Source organism: Mustela nigripes, chromosome 4 (genome assembly GCF_022355385.1).
Source record: "Mustela nigripes isolate SB6536 chromosome 4, MUSNIG.SB6536, whole genome shotgun sequence".
Lineage (NCBI taxonomy): Eukaryota > Metazoa > Chordata > Mammalia > Carnivora > Mustelidae > Mustela > Mustela nigripes.
Window position 1 is genome coordinate 42,318,029 of NC_081560.1, and position 20,063 is coordinate 42,338,091.

General features: G+C 40.3%; 1 protein-coding gene across 2 annotated transcripts in view; it reads right to left on the reverse strand.

Annotated features, from left to right (window-relative positions):
- NPSR1 (neuropeptide S receptor 1) overlaps window positions 1-20,063 on the reverse strand; it is a 149,680-nt gene that overhangs the window by 23,012 nt on the left and 106,605 nt on the right. The window contains exons 4-5 of one of the 2 annotated variants that reach the window (XM_059395660.1): window positions 17,910-18,003; window positions 8,234-8,435 (exon numbers count right to left, since the gene is read on the reverse strand). In XM_059395660.1, coding sequence (XP_059251643.1) covers window positions 8,234-8,435; window positions 17,910-18,003 — 296 coding nt within the window. The remainder of the gene's footprint in view (window positions 1-8,233; window positions 8,436-17,909; window positions 18,004-20,063) is intronic. The other variant, XM_059395661.1, reaches the window with a different exon arrangement.

Sequence of the window (20,063 nt, forward strand, 5' to 3'; positions counted from 1 at the left end):
TTGCTTTGCTTTCTTGCTGAAATGCATTTTTAAGCCCATTCTCCATATATCACTTAGCTGTGAAACCTTTCTGAACTGTCCCTGTTCCTCAATGATAACTGGCTCTCCCTTCCTTAGGACCTCCATGCTGGTCTAACACAGTTTTCGTGGAGTCTTTTGTCTATGATGATCATGTCCTAAAGATCAGCAAATCTATCCATAGCCCATTCTCAGAAACAGAGTTCAAAACAGATTTTCAAAAACAGAAACATCTCTACTGTTTTGGTTTAACTTCTTCCACGTCTTCAATCTATTTCCACTCTCCCAACAAGTGCAGGTTTCTTCAAGTTTCTGAAAAATCTGAATACTGAAAGATCATCCCGATCGAAGAAAGTATCCCTTATCTGTAACTGGCTGCCTGAGTTCTTGATTTTATGGGACACTCTCTAGACACAGACCCATTTTCTCTCATTTCCTTTGTAGAGGCAGCTCGTGATGGGGGTTGCATGAGAGCCGAAGCCAGAGAAAGACCTTGTAGGACTGCCTTAGGAGGATGCTTGTACCTGGTTCCTTAGTCCTGATTCTGGATAATGTGTAAGAAGTGTCCAGGGAAGAGAACAAAACCTTTGCCCTTCCTGTGGGACACAACAGACAGTATTCCCTCAGACGGTAAGTGCCCCACCCCTGCAGGATTCAGCACAGGACTGGGGACTTCATGGGTTACAGTCTTGGAGCCATAGACATTCATAGCCAGTGGGGATCTAAGTCTCCATCTCTGCTTCCCATTTGGGGTTCGAGGATTGTGTCCAGTTATGTATGCCCTGAAGGTCTCCTTAGAGGTCAAGCATAGGGAAGATAGGTAGGGGGAGTTGGTGTTTCACTGAACAAGGCCCTTTTTTCTCTTCTCCTAGCAGGGGCATTAAGGGTACTTGCTAGTCAAAAATGTCTCTCTCATTAATTAATTCATTTCATTTTAGGTATTTGAGGACTCACTTTGTCCCAGGCACCTGTTAAGTCATGGTGGATACTCTGGTAGAAAATACAGATTCCTAGCCCTCATAGAGCTTACACTACAATGTGGCAATACAGAATACATTCGTGGCAATAGGTAGTAATAAAATGAGGACACATTAATATATGCTTATACAGAGGCAAAACGCTCTGAAGATAAAATGGAGGGTGAAACAAGAATATATAATAAAGACCTTGATTTGTTGTGGGGGTCAGAGATTCAGTGACTTGTCTGAGTTCACACAGCTAGAGGATAGGTCCTCTGATTTCAAGGGCTGTAAACCGACTTGTTAACAAGATTGGTTTTTTTTTTTAGGATTTAGTTTATTTATTTGACAGACAGAGAGGCAGGCAGAGAAAGAGAGGGGGCAAAGCAGGCTCCCCGCTGAGCAGAGAACCCGACGTGGGGTGCACAAGTTCCTCTGGGGGCTGTATTGGGTTACATATGCTATATATGATTCTAGTTATTTCCTAAATGCCTTCTTTGATTCCTAGACCAGGTTAGCATCCCTGCTGTGGATCCCCTAGGGCTCTCTATTTACTCTACTACCACTCATCACAGTGTTGTAACCCCTTCCTTAATTGGCTGTCTTCTCTGTTACAGGAATATTCTTAAATTCAGACAGCATGTGTGTCTAGTCATTTCTGTATCCCCCTTACCAGGTCCAGGTCTCCCAGAGGGTGGGTGCCCTACAGCTATTTCTAGAAATAATGAATATATGGCAAAAGGTAAAGTGTCAGGGACTCAACAGTATCTCTGTATGTAGTTGGGTTTTGGGAGACATGAAGGCAAAACTAACTTGTAAAAACAGCTTGATACTTAAGAAACTAAAAATTTACATGAGAGTCCTGATATATACAGCCCATTGGTACCATGTTTAATGGGCTCCCAGACAGAGAAAGTCAAAGGGATGCCTTGGCTAACTCACTTGGTGCCACTGAAATAACTGAGATTTCCTAATGGTCCTAGAAGAGTTCATTCTGATGACTTAGGTAATTCAGATGAATTTACTGATGTCTGGAAACAGCAGGTTTGGACTGTTGGGTATCAGTTAGGATACTTTTTATAGCAACTTATAGAAAACTCCCGACTCAAATTGTTCTAAACAATTGGAATATTTCTTATCTCCCATAATTGCAACTTCAAAGGGTCGAAGCTGAGTTTCAGAAATCTGACTTTTCTCTTTTCTTTTCAGTGTAGGTGTCTCCCTGAGTCAACTGCAGCAGTTCCAGCTGTCAATCCTGGACACCTGTATACAGAAGCAGTATCCAGAAGATAAGCCATCCTCTCCTGGACTTGTTTCCTAAGAATGGGGAAATCTTTTCCAAAAGCTCTTCAGAAGATGTTCCCTCACATCTCATTGGCTCGAATTGGTCACGTGGCCATTCCCAAACCATTCACATACTGAGGGGAAGGGCTGCCATGAGTGGCTTATTGTGGAATGGATACTGGAATTATCCAATCCAGTATCCAATTGGATACTGGAAATCCAATCACAAACGTCTACCCTGACCCAGCAAATTAATGAGAATGGCTTTTCAAAAGGTAACTCTTGCCACCCCTCAGGCAACACCATATGGTATGTCACTTCCTTTAATAATATGATGGGTCATTCTTCTTGACCTTGGACCTCATGCCCAGGGACAGTGCTAGCCAGATCCCTGGGGCCTTTCACACACCATGGCCTTAAACTCTACTGGGCTATACCAAACTTAGCATGGGACTTTCCCATAGTTTGATCTCCATTCTCCAAGCAAAATAAATGGATCTTTTTTTCATATAACACGAATCAATGCTCCATGACAAATGTGCTTTTTTCCCACTTATTCCTTTGCAATTGTTGGCCATGGATCTTTTATGCCTCTTTCTTTATGTCACAGAGATAAAAATGATAGAAGAATGAGAAATCAATTAAGTTACAAGAAAATAACCACTGCTAAAGTAAAGCAATTACACCAGGGCTAATAACCTACCCAGCAGCAGTTAGACAGTTATGTCAAGTAAATTTTGAAATAATGGGAGTTGTGTTGACCCAGAAAAACAATGTATTGCCTTTATTGTCAGTCACTATGGTTTCAAGAGCTGGGAGCCTGATTTAATTAATGACAGAAGAGCTAAATCTTTATTCATACACAGCTCTCATGAGAGTTTGCCCCAGATAATGCAACTCTTTTTTCCTCTCTCCTTCCCTCCCTCTCTGTCTTTCATCCTCTCTCGCTTTTTCCCTTTCTTCCTTCCTTCTTCCCTTTCACATACATGGAGGATCTACCATCTGCCAGAAACTGACCTAGGTACTAAACAGCTAGAAATTTCCATCTCAGGTGTGTGTGTATCAGAGTGTCATAGTACCTCCGCCCTGGGATTGGTTCACATTATCGGTCAGGCCTGCATTGTACATTTACTCCCACATTTATAGAGTGAGCATTAGGTACTGGATTTGGAATTAAGAAATAAAGAGACAAAGTTCTGTACTCAAGAGATACATCACACAAGCAAGCAGGGGTGACACTACCACAAAGTCTTCATGGCAGCAGGCACGAGCGGAGTTTGGAGGTTATGGGTGAACACCCAAGGCACTACTTGGCCGGGGACCTGCAGTGGCCACTCCATGTGGAGTTGGTATGTGGAGTAAGATGTGAAGAATGTGACCTGGGTTTCCAGAAACAGAGCCACAAGGCAGGGTGGGTGTGGAGGAGTGTACAGGCATAAGGAACGATGTGCATAATGGTAGAGGGGTGAAAAGAGGGAGGGGCGTCCCTGTTTGTTATGGCTACAGTAGTGGGCGATGGAGAGAGCATCAGTAGCTCCCCGGAAAGAGCCAGGGACCTTCGAGAAAGAGAAAACACTTATATAGATATTAAATGTATATAAAGCTATAATAATTTAAACAATATGGTATTGGTGGCAGAAAAGCCCCCAGCTTAGTTATTTGTGCAATTCTCTGCTTTCTTCATTATGGCAATACCTATTAGCTGAAAATAAAACTATATTCAAAATGAAGAAGCGAGTGACAAACTAGGGACATGTTTGCAACATATACAAAAAGAAAAAAGCGATTGTCTAAAGACTACCACTCAAGATAGAGAAAGAAAGAAAATAAAAGTGCAATGAAGAGACTGACAAGTTCAGAAACAATGAGAGTGTTTAAAATATAAATATACATATGATAGAATTGCCACTTCATACTACGTCGAAAAGATAGGTTATTCAGTAAATGGTGTTGGGACAAAGGACCTGGCCTTAAAAAAGTAAATTTAAGTTAAATCTCTAATTCATATATAACATTGAAAGTAAATGGTATTGGGGACTTGGCAAATCAAATCAAAGTTTTTTAAAAGATTTATTTATTTGAGAGAGAGAGCACATGAATGAGAAGAGTAGAGGGAGAGGGAAAGAGAATCCCAAGCAACACTGAGTGCAGAGCCATTGTGGGACTCGATCCCAGGACCCTGAGATCATGACCTGAACCAGACCAAGAGTGGAACACTTACCAACTGGGCCACCCAGTGCCCCAAATCAAATTTTTTTTTAAGTAAAAGTTTTAGGGGCACAGAGTCTGCTTGGGATTTTCTCTCCCTCTCCCTTTACTCCTCCTGCTCATGCTCTCCTTCTAAAATAAATGTCTTTTTTTTGAAGTGACATTTTTAATGTATTGCCAACACTGAAATTATGTTCTAGTAACTAAAATAATAAATCACTGGGGCACCTGGGTGGCTCAGTGGGTTAAAGCCTCTGCCTTCGGCTCAGGTCATGATCCCAGGGTCCTGGGATTGAGCTCCACATCAGGCTCCCTGCTTAGCAGGGAGACTGCTTCCTTCTCTCTCTCTCTCTCTGCCTGCCTCTCAGCCTACCTGTGATCTCTGTCAAATAAATAAAATCTTAAAAAAATAAAATAATAAAATAATAAATCATTAAAAAGTTAAATCAAAGTAGAAATAAGCATGTGCAAGGGACAATTTCCTAAGAAAGAAATGGGAGGCAATATGTAAAGAAAGACATGAGTAGGTGTGAACACATTTCAACGTGAAAGGTCTGTGTATAACAGAGAAGCCTTATACATTTCCTTAGTATTTCCACATGCATTTGTGTAAAGTTTTGCATAACGCTTTCCTATGGTTCTTTTAACTTCTTAAAGAATCTGACTTTCTCATTTCTAATTTTTGATATTCATGCTGTCTCCCTTTTTCACAGTTATGCCAGTCTTATTAACTGAGAGCAAAAAAAAAAAAAAAAAAAAGAAAGCAAAAAAAAGCCATATTCAAAACAAAAAGGCAAGTGACGAACTAGGGGATTGCCTCAACATATAAAAACAGGAAAAGTTTCTTATATATAGAGTATCTTAAAAAATAAAGAAGAGAGAAAATAAAATTGAGAAAAATGGGTAAAAGAATATGAATATGCAATTTATCTAAAAAACTAAAATGATAATGTACATTTAAAATTTTTCAACCTCATCTGTAATGAAAAGAATTAAAACAACTTTATATGTACTTTTTGCTTATCAATTTGGTAAGGAATATATATACACACACAAGTATCCTGCCTGAAGAAAAACAAAGCATTAGGCATGGTTAAGAAAATGAATAGACATCTATTTTGAGTTGTTTCCTTTGTCTACTTAAGCTTGGAATTAAGAGTTTATCTAAAAGGACTATAAGCAACAGGATCGAGTTCAAGGGTCCAAAATGTGGTTAAGAAAGAAAAAAAAAAGATGAACTTTAACTCTGAGAGATATAAAATTGTAGCAAGTTATCCCAGGAGCTAGCTGGAAAACAAATTCTTCACAAGATTCCATCTGGGCCTGGTCTTGGGTCAAGAAGGAGGAGTTGCTGAGAGGGCTGGAGGGTGCCATATTCCCCAGACAGAAGCTCTTTCTTCTGCAAGAGGAGTCTGACCACAGAGGACTGAAGGTCATGACTGAGCAGATAGGAAACGCTTCAGGGAAGCTCGAGGTTGTGGGAGGTCACTCTGAATCTTCGTCATTCTACCACAGCTAGGAGCAAGGAGCACAGGGCGGGATTTAAGGAGGCTGTGCTTTGTTGAAGGCTGAGTGCAACTTGCTTTTGAAGTCATCCCTTTCATCGTCGTATTGTACTTGGCTTTTTCTAAGGGCACTACAAGAACACACAAGTCGGGCTGTAGGCAGGTCTGAGAGGTCCTGATGGGAAGGAGCAGCTTGAATTGATGGGGAATGATTATGGATGGGGAAAGAGCCACATGACAGATCTGGTCAGACAGCGCATTGGGAACATTGGGGTGGACATACTGTATCCACCAGCCTGAGCAGGTGTTTGGACTGATTTCACGAGCTGATGGGAAATCAATCAGGAGAGAACAAACACAAACACTGTCCACTGAAATCGATGCGTCAGTTGCCTGTGATGGACGGCAGGAGGTGCTTCCCCCCAGAGGCTTACCCCTGCGATGAGCCACCTTCCTCCTCCACGTGCCACTTTCAACGATGCTATGACTTAACTTTGACTGCTTGTCTAAATAACCTTCATCTTTCCTCCAAGATTCCTCCCAAATTCAACTCAGTGGAGAGGAGGCAGTACATGGAAATCACGTAGGCGTCAATTTGTCAAGTCAGCAGAGATGACTGACAATCTCCAGTCTCAGCAAGGCTGCGGCACTGGCTATGGGATCCCTCCCCTGCCCAGCTCGACCTCTGATGGAGAGCAAGTCATTTTGCGCTTTTTAGCCTTAGGTCTACTTTTGTGAAAAATTCAGGGGCTGGCCTATGTGATGGATCACATTCTTCCAGCTATGGTATTTTATGCAACTACAGATGAACAAAGAGCAAGAATGCAGGAGTCCCATAATGTCAGAAAAAACTCAAAACATATTTCATACACTTAACACTTCATCAAAGAAATGCATATGAAAACAATGAGATATTTTTTTGAAACCTCTATGTTGGATGGAGATTTCATAAACGATAGCATCTTCCATTGGGTCAGGGGAAGAAAACTCAGAGCTCTTTTTTTTTTTTTTTTTTTTTTTTTTTTACTGTTGGCAGGAATACACCTTTCCTGTAGGGCAGTTTATGAATATGCATTGAAAGTTTTAAAATGAGCATCATCTTTGATCTAGCAATTCCAGTAGAATAAGTTCTGAAGGAATAATCAGAGACTCATGAATAAATTTAAGTACAAAGATTTTTATCACAGCAGTATTTATATGATCTGAAACCAAAGGCTGGTTCCTTCATTCAGGACAGATTATGGGGCACACCATGGCCGGCTTGGTGTAGGATCAGCCTGGCCAAGCAAACCTTCAACGTGCCAGTATCTCCCTCAATCCCTGACCCCACCCAGGCCTTTAGAGTCATGCTGTCAGAGGTGGTCCTGCCACATGACAAGCGACACCCTGACTCTCCAAGCAGTTGTGGTCTTCTCTGCTGAAAGACCATCTGTGGCCATCATTGGCTATGGGACAGAGGGAGCATCCTATGACTTGGTTGTTAAGGCCCTTTATAATTGAATCTCACCCCACCAGAAGGAGCTTATTGCCAACTTCTTCTCTCTCCCACTGACATGCCTGCCTGTCCTTTCCCTGTCACTGCACTTGACTTGGACCCCCAGTTCCCAGAAAACCTGCTTCCCTCCCACCTTTCCCTTCTCTTATCTGAATTCCTCTCTCCTCCAATTGTCACTTCCAAGAAGTGTTTCTTGTCATTACTTGACCTCACTGCATGCACTTTCTAGCATATTTTTTGTGTGTATCGCCTTTTTTTTTTTGCTCAGTTTTGCTTAAGGTTTGCCTATCTTTTCAATGATAACGTAAGATCTCTGAAATTGGTACTGTGCCTTATATTTGAAAGACTATATGAAATAGGAGAAAGAATAGGGTATAAACTCAGAAAAACCTTTTTAAATCCTGTGTGATATTGGGCAGGTTACTTAACCTCTCTGAACCTGAGTTTTACCATACATAAAAAGGGGACTAAATGTAATTATTTGATTGAGTTGGGATCTATGTTAGCTATGGGATGGAATCCCATATGCAGTCACTGTTAGTTATGTCTATTCCATAATACATACTCAGAAAATATTAGTTCTCCCCTCCTTACACTACTTTGGAGAAGTTGGGCTTAACACAAAGTAGCTTTAGATGAAATCTTGAGATTTGGCCACTTCCCTCAAGGACACTAGGACCAATGACGGGCCTTGTGGGGAGAGAAGAGCAGGAGTTGGTGAACCAGGAAAGCCTCTATTGGGGTCTGGCCTGTTGGTCTCTTACCTGATAATTGCCAGGGGGATGAAGTACACCAGGAAGGCCACAATGGTCATGTACGGGGTCCAGTAGGAGTCATCCGGCCATAGCGCCCAGCACTGCACTTCGCCATTAGAGAGTTTCCTTTTCCCAAATATTATCAGGGTGGGAATGGAGAAAAGGAAAGAAAGGCTCCAGGCAATCATGATGAGGATCTTGGCTTGCTTTTCTGCTCAAAGAAAAGAAGTTGGATGGTTTATCCATGTAGATAGATATCAAAGACATTCAAGATGGGTACAGTATGAGAGATCACAAAGATGTGATCACTGGAGAATAGTGATCACATCTTTGGTGGGTGAGGGGCATGGCCATGTGGTAAAGACAGAGAGGGAACAGGTAATCTGGTTTGATAGCACGAGCATCAAAGGAATAGATCAGTGCACGGGAAATAATGGAAGGGTTGGAAGTGGTCCAGGGAAGTAGGAAAATGTCTATACCACCTTCAGGACTTGAAGTGCTCAGAAGGCAAGTTGAGAAGCATCCACTTTGGAGATGTTAGGAGAACCAGGGATCTCAGGAGGCCTCCTGGATTTTGATGCTTGTTCTCTTTGCCATATTGGGGAAATTCTCTCCAATATACCTTCTGCTCCCCTCTCTCTTTCTTCTTCTTCTGGAATCCCAATTATTCTAATGTTGTTTCATCTTATGGTGTCACTTATCTCTCAAATTCTCCCTTTGTGGTTCAGTAGCTGTTTGTCCCTCTTTTACTCAGCTTCTTTATTCTCTGTCATTTGGTCTTCTATATTGCTAATTCTTTCTTCTGCCTCATTTATCCTAGTAGTGAGAGCCTCCATTTTTTATTGCACCACATTAATGCTTTTTTTAAAAATTTCAACTTGGTTAGATTTTAGTTCTTTCATTTCTCCAGAAAGGGTTTTTATATCTCCTGAGAGGGTTTCCCTAATATCTTCCATGCCTTTTTCGAGCCCGGCTAGAACCTTGAGAATCGTCATTCTGAACTCTAGATCTGACATATTACCAATGTCTGTGTTGATTAGGTCCCCAGCCTTCAGTACTGCCTCTTGTTCTTTTTTTTGTGGTGAATTTTTCCACCTTGTCATTTTGTCCAGATAAGAGTATATGAAGGAGCAAGTAAAATACTAAAAGGGTGGCAACAACCCCAGGAAAATATGCTTTAACCAAATCAGAAGAGATCCCAAATCGTGAGGGGGGAGAAAGGGGACAAAAAGAGGCTCAGAAAGAAAGAGAAAAAGAAAAGAAACAATTAAAAAGAGAAAACGAATAAAGAAAAAATATAAAAAAGAAACTATACATATATATGTTAGATAAACTAGTTTAAAAACGTTAAAAAAGAAAAGGGTAAAAGTTAAAAAAAATTTAGCAGAAGAAGAGAAAAAAAATTGAAAAAGAAGAAAAAATTAAATTAACTGCAAGACTAAAGAACCATGGGGAGAAAGCCATGAGTTCTGTACTTTGCTTTCTCCTCCTCTGTCATTCAGCTGCTCTCCTTGGTATTGAAACTGCACTCCTTGGTAGGTGAACTTTGTCCTGGCTGGATTTCTTGTTGATCTTCTGGGGGAGGGGCCTGTTGTAGTGATTCTCAAGTGTCTTTGCCCCAGGCGGAATTGCACCGCCATTACCCGGGGCTGGGCTGAGTAATCCACTCAGGTTCGCTTTCAGGAGCTTTTGTTCCCTGAGCACTTTCCGTAGAGTTCCGGAGGACGGGAATGAAAATGGCGGCCTCCCGGTATCTGGCCCAGAGGAGCCGAGAGCTTGGGGCCCCCCCTCAGTGCGCCCTCAGAGAACAGTGCCCGGTTACTCCCGTCTGCCTGAATTCAGGCCGCGCTCCGAGCTCACCGAGCCTGCGACCAGTTCAAGGTAACCCCGAGCTGTGAGCTCACTCCTCGGCTCTGTCTCTGTAGCCAGCTTCCCTGTTCTAATACCTGCAAGCTCTGCGACACTCAGACACCCCCGATCCTTCTGTGACCCTGTGGGACCTGAGGCCATGCTGACCCCATGTGGGCTTCACCCCGGTTTAGCCTCTGGAGTGATGTCCCTCAGTAGAACTGTTGGGAAATTTTTGATGACTGCTTCAATCTCCTTACTGGTTATGGGTCTGTGCAGGTTTTCTATTTCTTCCTGGTTCAGTTGTGGTAGTTTATATGTCTCTAGGAATGCATCCATTTCTTCCAGATTGTCAAATTTGCTGGAATATAGTTGCTCATAATATGTTCTGATAATTGTATTTCTTTGGTGTTGCTTGTGATCTCTCTTCTTTCATTTATGGTTTTATTTAGTTGGTCCTTTCTCTTTTCCTTTTGGTAAGTCTGGCCAAGGGCTTTTCAATCTTATTAATTCTATCAATCTTATTAATTCAACGAACTAGCTCCTAGTTTCATTGATTTGTTCTACTGTTCTTTTGGTTTCATTGATTTCTGCTCTGATCTTTGTTATTTCTCTTCTCTGCTAGGTTTAAGTCTTCTTTACTGTTCTTTCTCCAGCTCTTTTAGGTGTAGGGTTAAGTTGTGTACTTGAGACCTTTCTTGTTACTTGAGAAAGGCTTGTATTGCTATATATTTTCCTCTCAGGACTGCCTTTGCTGTGTCCCACAGATTTTGAACTGTTACATTTTCATTATCATTTATTTCCATGATTTTTTTCAATTCTTATTTAATTTCTGGATTGACCCATTCATTCTTTAGTAGGATGCTCTTTAGCCTCCATGTATTTGTGTTCTTTCCAACTTTCCTCTTGTGATTGAGTTGTAGCTTCAGAGCACTTTGTTCTGAAAATATGCAGGGAATGATCCCAATCTTTTGGTACCAGTTGAAACCTGATTTGTGACCCAGAATATGATGTATTCTGGAGAATGTTCCATGTGCACTAGAGAAGAATGTGTATTCTGTTGCTTTGGGATGAAATGTTCTGAATATATCTGTGATGTCCATCTGGTCCAGTGTGTCATTTAAAGCCTTTATTTCCTTGTTGATCTTTTGTTTGGATGATCTGTCCATTTCATTGAGGGGGATGGGGGATGTTAAAGTCCCCTACTATTATTGTATTATTGTCAATGTGTTTCTTTGAATTTGTTATTAATTGGTTTATATAGTTGGCTGCTCCCAAGTTAGGGGCATAGATATTTAAAATTTTTAGATCTTCTTGTTGGACAGACACTTTGAGTATGATGTCGTGTCCTTCCTCATCTCTTATCATAGTCTTTGGCTTCAAATCTAATTTATAAGGATTGCCACCCCAGTTTTCTTTGGATGTCCATTACCATGGTAAATTGTTTTCCACCCCCTCATTTTAAATCTGTAGGTGTCTTTGGGTCTAAAGTGAATTTCTTGTAGACAGCATATTGATGGGTTTTGTTTTTTTTTTAATCCATTCTGATACCCTGTGTCTTTTGATTGTGGCATTTAGCCCATTTACATTCAGGGTAACTATTAATATATATATATATAAATTAGACTGGTAAATAGAACAGAGCCACCCACTTGATTTAAGGTGTATTTTGGTCTCTTAGAAGAAACTACCTCCCAAAATTTTTTAAAGAAAGAAATATTTATATATATACAAAAATAAGGGTAAACATGATAAAGGGATGACTAAGGATGAAAATTTTTTAAAAATTCTAAAAAAAGTAATTGATAAGTTGATTGGAAAAAAAAGAAAAGGAAGTGGAGAGAATTTGCTCAGAGTGGAGACTAGAACAAAGCCTTGTGCTAGATTTAGGGCATATTTTAATCTATTAGAAGAAATTGTATCCCAAAATATTTTTAGAAGGAAAAAACCCTATATGTATACAAAAATAAAGTCGGATACAATGAAGGATAAATATGAGTATAATAATGAAGATTTTAAAAGATTTTTTTTAGGAAGTTATTAAGTAAACTAGTTAAAAAATGTTAAAAGAGGAAATAGGAAAAGTTAAAACATTAGAATAAGAAAAAAATAAAATTAAAAAAATTTAATTAACTTTGCAAGACTAAAGAATCATGGGGAGAAAGACATGAATTCCATGCTTTGCTTTTCCCTCCTCTGAATTCCGCCATTCCCCTTGATCAGTGAGCTTGGTCTTGGCTGGATGTTCTTGCTGATCTTCTGAGGGAGAGGCCTGTTGTAGTGATTCTCAAATGTCTTTGCCCAAGGTGGAATTGCACTGCCCTTGCCAGGGGCCAGGCTAAATAATCTGCTTGGGTTTATTCTTGGGAGCTTTTGTTCCCTGAATGCTTTCTGAAGAGCTCTGGAAGACGGGAATGAAAATAGCTGCCTCCCAGTCTCCAGTACAAAAGAGCCCAGAGCTCAGGGGTCCCACATCTCAGTGTGCCCTTGGAGAAAAGCAGTCAATCACTACCGTCTCCCTGGTCTCCGGCCGTGCTCCGAGCTCACCTGGCCTGTTACTGAGCATTTCTGTCTCTGACACACAGTCCCATTTGGAGTCTCCAAACCCAGCAGATTCCTGCCCCCAGGGAAGGAAGTTGAATCTTCCTAGATCTGCCACTTGTGGTGTCCCTGCTCAAATAGCAGTGGCCCGACTATGCCACAGATCACAGTTTAGGGTAATCCTGAGCTGAGAACGCACTTCTTGGCTCTGTCTCTGTAGTTGGCTTCCCCAACTATGGGGATACCTGTGAGCTCTGCTACACTCAGACACCCCCGATCCTTCTGTGACCCCGCAGGACCTGAGACCACACTGTCCCAGCGAGGGCTCGACCCCCGCTTAGCCTCTGGAGAATTGTCCCTCAGTGGAGCAGACTTTTAAAAGTTTGAATTTTGTGCTCTGTTGCTTGACTGCTTGCCAGGAGCCCGCCCCACTCCCCGCCATCTATCTTCCCTTTGCTTTGGATTCACTTCTCCACACGTCCTACCTTTCAGAAAGTGGTTGATTTCCTGTTTCTAGAATTGCTGCTCTTCTTCTCTTTGATCTCCTGTTGGGTTTGTAGGTGTTCTAAATGGTTTGATAACTATCTAGCTGAACTCCTGCAACCTGATGTCATCTCAGTCTGCTACTCCTCTGCCATCTTGACTCCCTTCCCCCTAATTCTGTACTTTTGTCTTAGTCCTCTCTTTCATGCATCCCACAGATCTTCTTTGTTTTTAATAATGAAAGCTACCCATGATAATTACACAAATACCAGTAGGGAAATATCAACAAAAAGAAGGCAAAAAAATCCCTGGTGGAAAGTACCGGAAATAGCCAGCCCAAATTTTGATAATGTGTTCATATGTAATACGTAGATTACACATATAAAAATGTGAACATAATGTACATGCTAGTTTTCAATCTGATTTTTTTCTCAGAAAAAAATTTTTATGACCATATCTTCATGTCAAGAAAGTCTTTGTCAAAAAATTTTATGACGTTTTTTCATGTCTGCATCTATACAAGCGGCATTCAGACTTCTTTAGGCAATAAAAGCTTTTCATCAAATATAATTTTATCTCGAGCCCAGTGCAGGATGCCTGGTTGGCTCAGGCTGAGGTTGTGTGACAGCCAGAAGCTTCCAGACCTGTTCTAGAGCAGGTCTACAAAATGAGTCCTCCAGGGCCAGTGTGTGAAGTGTAATTTGAAAAGCACTGATATAAATTTTTTCCCATCACTACACTAAACTCCAATTTTATTGATAACCTATTATTATTTAAATTGTTTCCAATTATTTTATTGCAAACAATTTATGTGTATTCTCTTTATGGTGCTGTTGCCTTAGGATAAACTCTGAGAAACTGATTTTGGCAAATATTATTCAATTTCTTCCAAAAGTGTCTATAATTTATGGCTCCCATTGGAAGTGTACAGACATGCCTATTTCTGTATATTCTCCCAACACTGAGTGGATTCTTCCTCTTACTCTTGTTATCTCATTGATAAGATTTCATATCCAAATGTCTAATCTTGCAGTTCTTCAGTTAATGATCAAAAGGAACATTTCTATATATCGTCCATTTTTTTTTGTTTCTTAATAATTTGTTCATGTCCTTTGTCTGCTTTTTCAATTCTTTGCCAGAGTTCTTTAGAAGAAGGACATTATCCCTTTGCCTGTTGTATACAAATATTTTTTATTTGTTATGCTGCTTAGGTATGCATACGATGTTTATTATTTGTGTAAAGAGTTTTAAAGTTTTGGTGTAGTTTATTTTTTATTTTTATTTTTTTTAAAGATTTTATTTATTTATTTGACAGACCAATCACAAGTAGGCGGAGAGGCAGGCAGAGGGAGAGGGAGAAGCAGGCTCCCTGCTGAGCAGAGAGCCCTACATGGGGCTTGATCCCAGGACCCTGGGATCATGACCCAAGTCGAAGGCAGAGGCTTTAACCCACTGAGCCACCCAGGCACCCCAGTTTTGGTGTAATTTAAACTACATTTATTTCCCTTATTGTTTCTGCTTTTGGTGTTATTCCCAGAAAGATCTTTCCCTCACCAAAAATAAAAAGTTTTACCTGTACCCTTTCAAGTTTAAAATTTTTACTTTTTCCATCCAACTGGCATTTACTTTGTAATTCACTGTGACAGATGGCAGTCTAATATTTTTTAAATGGCTAGACAACTATCCTAATGCCATATACTGACTAAGTCATTCTTTTCTAACTGATTTGATATTCCATATGCCTTATGTACATTATTCTGGTTTCAGTATCATATTTCTTAAATTATCAAAGTTTTATATTATGCTTTAGTATCCTGAAGTATGTATTTCTCTTCATAATGAATAGATGTTTTCCTAATTATTCTTGTACTTATTTATCCTAAAGAGGCTTAAAATGTCAGTTTCTTTGGAGTTCCTGGCTGAGGAAACCACCACTTTAGTAAAAAGCAGTGAACAAAACCAGTAAGAATAAGGGGAAGGCCTCCCCTTCCCCTCTTCTTCCATTGGTTTAGTCGCCATCACCTGGTGTCTGCTCAGCCATGAGGGACACTCTGTGACTTCTGCCTGCTCAGTTCTGGGTGAAGAAGCTGTGCTGCCCGGTGGGGAATCTCTTTCTGCTGCCCCCTCTTTGTTCAATCACATGAACCCTTAGCCCAGCCCCTCAATGCTGCCCTTAAATTCTGAGGAACTGTAACACCAAGTCATACCAAGTGAGCCCCACAGGGTTCCCTGTTCTCACCTACCACATCACCCCAAAACTCCTACATCGCCATGCAGCCTTTCTGGGCGAGTGTGGCATCCATTTTTCATCAGATCCCCGTGTGCTGGGAATTCCACGAGGTTCTGTTATTTGAAGCCTTCTTTCCTTGGCTCCCTCCCAGCTGTACATCCCCTTCATTCCTGCTTCCTCTGTGACTTCAGTGGGATTGGCCAGTGAGGAAGGGAAAATGGGTAATGTCGATTTCTACGTTTTCACCTTTCCCCAAAGCTATTGAAGATGATTATTTTCCAAGTGCCCTCCACCAAACCTCTATTAATTTTGTAGTGAGGAAATAAATTGCTTTACATCTTTAAAAGAATGCTCTAATATTCATTGCTGCCTTTTCTGTAATTTAGGACCCTGTTTAGAATATTGCAGTGTCTCCTAGAACTAGTCCTATTTTCCATGAGCTAAAGAGTTGATTTTTTTTTAACCCAATGAGTATTGTGAGATGAGTAATGTTTCCCTTCTGGCTATGGATTCCCTAAGCCTCCACCTCTGGAAAATATCTCAGGACACCCCTCATGTTTCCTTATACTTAATTTCCCTAATACTTATATTTCTGTACCTTGAAATACTCTGGTGTATGTGTTTTTGTATGCCCCCACTCAATCCTTCCTGGGGCTTTCTGGGCATAACTAAATAGGTGAATGAATAAGTATATCATACCTTTGTTTACATCATGAAGTGTCTCTCCCATTTCCCTTCATCCCACTCCCTGCTTCTTCCTTTATCACAACCACTGAGGCAAAGAAAGTGCCCAGAAAGCGTGGCGCTGGTCACATACTTCACACACACACACACACACACACACACACACACACACACCAACCTTAAGAAAAGCCTACAATAAACAGGTATAAATTCTATTTTTAAAATAGTTTTAATTGTGCACAACATATCAGTCTACCTTCTTGTACGTAAGTCCCTGTGGTCACTATAGCTAGTGGAAATCCCATTGCCAAAAGTGAGGACTAGTTGATGTGTGCCCTTGCAAGCATTTGTTTATTACTTTTTCTTTTTTTACTGTCTGTGGCTATCCCACTTCCTCATTGAGAAGCAGGATATGCGGTAGTCAAAATACCTGAATTACACCCAGGCCATCTTGGGTTCAAGTCTTGCCCTGCACCTACCAGCTGTGTGATTTGGGCAAGTTACTTTAACTCTCTAAATTATAATTGTCCAAACTGTAGGATTCGGATAATAATGGGACCTATCACATAGAGATGTTGTAAGAATTAAAGTACTTAACATGGTTAAAGAACTTATATAATCATGAATGCATCTGGTATGCAATCAATAAATCTAAGCTACTGAAACATCTACATTCCTCCACTGAAGGAATTCCTGCTGTTCTAAGCAAAGCTACAATAAACAACACATGTACATACAGGCATGAATGTAAGTGTTTGTCCAGAGAAGATACGGAGAAGTAGAACTTCAAGGTCAAAGGACTGCACATTTTGTTTTAACTAGATGTTGTTAACTTATCATTTAAAGGATCTATGCCAATTTTCTCTGAAATATTCACTAGTATCTGATGACATTAATTCTATTTATTCTAAAGTTATGCTTGTTCTGCTAATTTTACTTTCTTAGTTGTGAATGCCTCAGAATGGTATTTTGAACTATTATCTATTTTCTACAGTTTTGTTTTTGTCTCATTTTGTATGATATTTGATTGCACTTCATCTCTGTAGTCAAGATTTCATATTAGTTCTCCATTTTATAAGTTTTTACAGGCTTCCTGGGAGAGTGTGGTACAGGTCAATCAACATTGTGTTCTTACTTGCTTTCAGGGGTCCTGGAGGAAACTGGGCTCTGCCCATGGGCAGAGTAATGGACAATTAGTCTTGTGACTAGGTACCAACCATCGCTCCAAGGAGTCATTTCTTCCTAGGACCCCACCCTGTCTCTTCAAATCCAGCATCCCCACTACTAGGAGGAAGAGCCCCCTATCTCTGTTGCCCCACTGGGAAGGGGGAGGACAGAGGGAACGTAAACATGCAGTGATGGACCCTCCTCCTTGTGTTCCAGAAATCACCCTACTGGTTTCCTTGAGTCCTTCTTGCTTTGGCCTTTACACAATCTATTTAGGAAGCACTCTTAACACCATATTACTGTACTGTCATCTGTGGGTATTGTGAGTTGTGTGGTTTAAACCTTCCCTCTGACCCATCTGTTTTCTTCTTCTGGGGCTTCCGCACTATCGCTGGATCAAGGAGAATTTTACTAGCCAGTAACTGTCAATTAAAAACATCTTTCCAATTATCTCTATGGTTTGGAAGTAAGGAAGACAAAGTGCTTGTTGACCATCCATGGGTACTATCTACATAGTAGATACATAGTATCCAAATAGTATCCACTTTTCCTAGGCATTCTGTTTCTAATTCTACATCTTTTTGGACCATCAGACCCATGAAGTGGAAAGAAAGAAAAGAAGAGAGTGGGAATAAGAAAACCATTATTTAGGAGGATAACATTAGTGGAAATAAACCTACCCTCACCCAAGGATGGTTTCTTACAGGATAGACTTTAGTTAAGCCAACTTACCTCCTTGCAGGAACTTCATGGGGTAGACGATGGCATGGTATCTGTCTATGCTGAGGGACACCAGCACATAGGTAGAAGCATAGAGCAGCACAACCTGAAGAGAGAAACAAGAGGAGGTATGTGACTTCACAAAAGTGAGAGAATGCATATCATAGAGGAGTATTTTGTGCTATTTAGAAACCTGTGCACTGAAGTTAAGGAGGGATGAAGTTTGGGCTAGGGAGAGAAATGACTGACTCCCTATGTCTAGAAGTAGATTGCTGTTTTGGAATTGGACTTGCCATTGCTAATGGTGACCAGTGAGAATGCTTCTAAGCTCACCCTTGTTCATTCATTCACATGACTTCTTGGAGACACCACATCTCAGGATCAGTCTTTCTTGACATTTGCATGGTACATTTGTTTGTAGTTGACTTACAAAGCTAAACTAATTTTCTCTGCCATACTTGACACTCCAGAATAATTAGAAAGAAACATTCATTTGGGTTTTATCAGTGTGAGTTGTTGAAAGACAATGGATGGGATCTGGTTTCCGGGAGCCCATGTGCTATTTAGAATCATTTATCATCATCTGTGTTAACAGTCTCAGAACTTACTTCCTCCTCCACTTCTTTAGCAGAGCTGTTCGTTAGGGTCAGTCCTTGGGTCCTCTCTTCCCCCTTCCCACCCCATCTCTTACCAACTTTGGTCAGGCCCTTTAATTATCCTAAGTATAGTGTTATTTGTAGAGTTTGCAGAGAAGGAAATTGGGATATAAGAGGTTAACTTCTTTATGAGAGGAGCATAATCAAAATATAATTAAGTGAAATATCTCTGAAAGGATGATCAAAGTGGAAAGTTTTTGCGTAACATTGAGCCTCATTTCTACCAAAAGTCCAGCCATATCTCTGTTTTGTAATCTTTGGGCCAATCCCAGAGTGGGGAAGGGTAAGTCAAAGACCAAAGTCTAAGGGTGAGTGTCTGAATCTCTTCTAAAATGAAAGAAAAATACCATGACTTTGGTAATAACTTTTGTCTGAATTTATACCTTACTGTTCTTTCCCTCACTCAACTAAAAATAAACAATATTGTTGTTCTTTATTATTTTTACCTAAAACACTACCACAAATGCATCCCAGTACTACCATTGTGGAAGGTGCTATAGGGAGGGGGTATTGAGGTCTCATTAGTGATTGAAGGTTCTCCTGAGGGATGTAAGAAGAGAGTCTCCTCTTGCTAAAAAGGTGCTATATGGATGGAGGGAAGAATCATGTCCAAGTTTAACCAAAAAAAATTAGACAACTGTCTTCTTAGAGAAAACTGGGATTTCTATGTGTGATCCAAGAATTCAGAATTGTTATAGCTGGCCACACACAGCTCAGGAGGTGGCATTTCAGGAGGATGGGGGAAAAAATGTCCCCAGGGGCAGAACTTTGTGGAGCGGAATGTTGTGGTAAGAAGGTCACAAGAATCTCAGCCATTTTTGGCTGTGTTGAGTGAGGTAGCTGACACAAGTTCAGAATCTGGAGCAACAGGAAAGTTCACAAAAGAGAGTGCCAGCATTAACAAAAAGAGATGTATTTTGAGATACAGTCAAAAACAGTAGTTAATTTCAAGGGTCTTCAAACATCTAGGCAGGGTAAAAAAAAAACCTAAAGGTTACATAAAAGAAATGCATTTCAAATTGTCGTGCCTCTTTTTTACAAAAATAAAATGCCAGAAAAATAGCATAAAACATGTTCAGAATTTTGAAAGAAAAATTATGATCCAAGAATTTTGTAAATATCATTTCTGTGCCAAGGCACAGAATAATTTACTTATATGTATAAGAAAGAAGAAAGCATAACATCACATAATCTCCTGCAAAATCTTCTGTGAGGAAATATTTCTGCTGATTGAGCATTGTTTCAAAATTAAGACTCTATAAGAGGGACAGGATTGAATAATAGCAGCTATGGTAAGCAAGGAGTCAAAAAATTCCCACAACATGTTTACAAAATAACTATGAATTTATTTAGGAAACATTCCAGGGAAAAATCTGGGGAGTTGAGAAGAGAGTATAAGGAAAGGAATCATGTTATATCTTTCCATTTGGACATTTTAGGCATCTCTTTTGTTTTTTACTTTGATAGAGACATACTCAATTTAAAAATTAAAGATAAGCTATGATAGTGA